We start from the raw sequence: 4,096 nt of genomic DNA on the forward strand, positions 1-4,096 counted from the left end.
TATCTATTTGTGCCTTATGCTGCTGCTGCACAGCTGGGTCATTGCCTTCTTTCTTATTTATTTGTGTGTTGTTCTGGGGATTGAACCTCATAGCATGGCATGTTTCCACTGAGCTACCTGTCAGAGTTTTATTTTTTATTTTGAGATGGGAACTCACTAAGTTGCCTAGGCTAGCCTGACACCAGTGATCCTCCTGCCTCAGCTTTCTGTGAGTCTAGGATTACAGACATGCACCATTGTGCCCAGTTGGGTTAATTATTTCCAGTAAATTTTGTATACCCAGCATCTGGTGGTTATCCACTTGGTCTGACAAGGCATGAGTCATTCTGCCTCATCACTTGGACTCAGAAGTGTGTAGCCCAGGAAAATCTGCTGCTTTATAAAACAGGGTAGCTCAGGTATGGGCAGTGTTCTTCTGCATAGTGTGGAATGGCTTGGAGCCAGCACAGCCTGCTCTCCACAAACCTCCTAACTGCTCTGCACCTCAGAGTGGGTGAAAGCTACTGAGTGGTCACCCGGCTCTACAGAGTGGTAAGAAAGTAGTCCATGGTCCCACTAAGCAAGGGCAATAGGAGTCACTAAAGCTGGGAGGCACAGGAGACTTCTGTGAATGGATAAGGAACCCCACCTGAACCCAGCACTATGCATCTATATGCCTGAACTCCTGGGCTAGGAGGGGTCCACACTGAGTGGGAGGGGCCTGAACACTCTACGTAAGTTCAGCTTTTCTGTTCTCCATTCTCCTCCTCAATTCACTGGTTGGGAGTTTCCTGTTTGAACTTGACCTCTAGAAGCCTCAGGGTAAACATGGCCCCATTTTAATGGTAATAAGTATTTATCATGTTATGATTTTCCCCAACTTTGTGTGTTTCTTGTGTTATTTTTCCTTTCTCTTACATTTTCACTTATTGATCTGCTATTATTATAGCATTCATGACAGTATGCATGCACCTGTGGACATGTGTCAAGCATATTGGAGTCAGCATGCCACAATGCCTGGCCTCAGAACTCAGATTGTGCAGCCTTTGCAAATGGTGCTATCTGTAACCCCGAGGGACCCCTGGGCTGTGAGTCTTGGTGAGCCCATATGTTCAGGGACATTCCAAAAGGGCAGTAGCCCCTGGATCTCAAGAAGACCCACCTGTGTATGGCCTCACCTGTGCTAAGATGGGAAGGACACTTCCTTGAGCTCCTACCCAAAAGCCAGGTCTGTAGAAGGCTGTGGCTCCTGTGGCTCTGATAGTGCTCCTCCAAGGAGTCCTCCCAGTGAAGGTTCATGTGGAAATGCAGAAGCCAGAGTTTGGTTACTGCCTCAAGCACAGTCAATAGCCTTCCCTTTGTTACAGGCTCACTTTCTGCAGTTCAGTTACTTGCAGCCCCCCAAAAGGCTAAATGGGATACTCTAGAAATACATAATTCCTAAGTTTTAAATAACTTTTATTACAGAAAATTATATAGTCATTCTAATTTTCAAAATTGTTGATCTCTGTGTCTACTTTATAAATTAAACTGTACGGTAAATGTGTATGTCTAGGAGAATGCGTAGTAAATACATAAAATATACATAATGAGTCAGGTACTTTCCAGGTTTCAGGGGATCTTGGGATATATCTGGTGCAGATGACAGGGGAGAAATGTAATTAGTTGGTCTATGGTAAGTAGAAAGTATGCATTTCCTGTGCAGCTTTTTCTTAGGTCTGCTAAGAATGTAAAAGCAGCGCTGCCTTCAACCTTCAACAGGGATTGTGTGAGGGGATGTCACACTGGTGCTGGGAGCAGAGGAGCCCTGGCCAATCCAGGCTCACATTTCCTGCATTTCCGTCTCCAGACATCTGCCCACCACCTCCCTCCCCAACACCACCTGAAGAGCTACTAAAACACACTCAGCACTTTGAATGCTGTGCCTTTCATGCCACTCACCCACACTAACCCTCCAGTTTGCTCTGTGGCAGTTCTCTCTTTATTCTTGCTCAGCTTGACTGTGTGTGCCAGGTGTGTCCACATAGCAACATCATGAATGCTACCTCAATGCTGGCACACTTTCACACTTTCAGGAATGCACTTTTAGGAAACAAAGTTCTTTATTAAAGAAATAACTTACAGACTAAGAGAACTCTGTTCATTCTATGCATAGGTTTGTAGCCTGTAATAGTCTTCTTTTGTTTTAAATGTAACTCTGCAAAACTATTAACATCCCAAACAGCATTATGAAGCCATTTTTGTTCCATATCCTGTGCAAATACAACTTACCACAGAGATATAAAACTTTTATAAAGAACACATTTCAGTGAAGAATGGTGTACATTTATATATATGCATATACATGTATATAAATACATAACTTTAAATTAGTTAAAAATGACACCCTTAGTAAAACTAAAGTCAAACTAATCTTAAAACTACAGCAATCTGAGTAGGATTATACCTCCCATGCAATATTTAAAATACATTTAACTTTCCAATACTTTTTATGCAGTATGCCAATAGTGAGAAAATGAAGACTTAAATATAATTCAACATATAAAAATTTCAGGAAGAGCAGAAGGTTCTGTTGTATAGATGTCCAGTCAAGTGTTTCCTGAAGCTGACTTTGACAGACAGCACTGGATAGAGAGTAAGATGCACAATGTGACCTCTTACTCTCTATGACACCTTCTCCTCTTCATGTCACTTGGGCATCAAGACCCAAAGCTCCCTTGCTCTCTTATGAAGACCATAAGCCATGTTCACAAGCTCCATGACGTGGCCTCTGCACAGCAGGTCATTTGGAGTTTTGCTCCAGCACCAAGTACTCTGTCTCTGACACTCTGGAGGTGTTGGTGAGCTGGGTGAGGCCTATTTGGGCAGAATACTGGAAGGTGAAGGCCTTCATCAGCTTGTACCTGTACTTGTGGTTGATGAAGCTGTAGAGCACAGGATTGATGCAGCAGTGCACCAGGGACAGGCTCTGTGTGACATGCAGTGCTGTGAGGAGCGTGTTCTCCAGCTGGCAGGTGAAGGGGAGGTTGTGCAGGATGGAGAAGATGTCCAGCAGCACTGCCACGTGATAGGGGAGCCAGCACACAAGGAAGACCACCACATAGGAAAAGATGACCTTCCGGATACTCTGATTCTCCTGATCACCAGAGGCTGAGATGGCCCTGGAGAGTAGGCAGTAGAAGACAGTGATGATGGAGAAGGGGACAATGAAGCCCAAGACAACAGAGACAAGCTCCATGCCGATCAGCCACTCCTTGATGCTGTGCTCAGGGTAGAACGACCAGCAGTAGGTCTCGTTGTTGGAAGCAGACATCACAGTCTTCAGGTAGTAGGTGTTGGGCAGAGACAAGCACAAGGCCAGCAGCCACATCAGAACGCACACGATGTGGCACACCATCTTCTTCCTGCGGCTGGAGGTGCTGGTGAAGTAGATGATGAAGAGGTAGCAGTCGATGCTCATGCATGTGAGGAAGAAGATGCTGCCAACGAGGTTGACAGAGAAGGTGAGGTGCGTGACCTTGCAGGTTAGCTCACCCATTTGCCACTGGTTGTCCTGCACCAGGCTGATCACCCAGACGGGGATGGTGATGACCACCCACAGGTCCGTGATGGCAAGTTTCAAGATGTAGCAGTGGGTGTCATAGCCTGTGTTCTTGGCCTGGATGTTCACCCAGACCACCACAGAGTTGGCAATCATGCCGATCACGAAGATGAAAATGTAAATGAAGGAAAGTGTGTAGAGTAGGATGCTTTTGTGGGGCATGGTTGGGCAGTGCACTGTATCAATCAGGATGCAGTTGCTGCTGTTGCATGGCCAGTTAATGTCAGAGAAGTTTCTTGGCTCTGTGTGGTCAAAGAGATGCATATCCATGGTAGGGGGAGTGAGAAGGACCTACAGCAACCCAGAGAGATGGGAGAGAGAAATCACTCATCAGGGAACCTCGACTTCCAGTCAAAACATTTTTCTGGGGTCCTAATAAGGCCCAGCAGTTTTGCCCAAGTTCTGAGGTGTCTCACAAAGAAAGGAGAAAAGAAATCAATCAATCAATCATAAACAAACAGCCAGAGTCTCATTGACACAGTGTCCAAAGACAGACACAATGTTGGTTTTCTATCT

At 45.4% G+C, this 4,096-nt stretch overlaps 1 protein-coding gene across 1 annotated transcript; it reads right to left on the reverse strand.

Annotated features, from left to right (window-relative positions):
* Positions 1-2,701: 2,701 nt before the first annotated feature.
* LOC144374607 (atypical chemokine receptor 3-like) lies at positions 2,702-3,850 on the reverse strand. The gene has a single exon (XM_078037372.1). The coding sequence runs from the start codon at positions 3,848-3,850 to the stop codon at positions 2,762-2,764; it is 1,089 nt and encodes a 362-aa protein (XP_077893498.1). The 3' UTR covers positions 2,702-2,761.
* Between the last annotated feature and the right edge of the window lie 246 nt (positions 3,851-4,096).

This window comes from Ictidomys tridecemlineatus, unplaced genomic scaffold, assembly GCF_052094955.1.
Source record: "Ictidomys tridecemlineatus isolate mIctTri1 unplaced genomic scaffold, mIctTri1.hap1 Scaffold_77, whole genome shotgun sequence".
Lineage (NCBI taxonomy): Eukaryota > Metazoa > Chordata > Mammalia > Rodentia > Sciuridae > Ictidomys > Ictidomys tridecemlineatus.

Coding starts and splice junctions, on each gene's coding strand:
- LOC144374607 (XM_078037372.1), bottom strand. CDS start 3,850: ATGGATATGCATCTCTTTGACCACACAGAGCCAAGAAACTTCTCTGAC.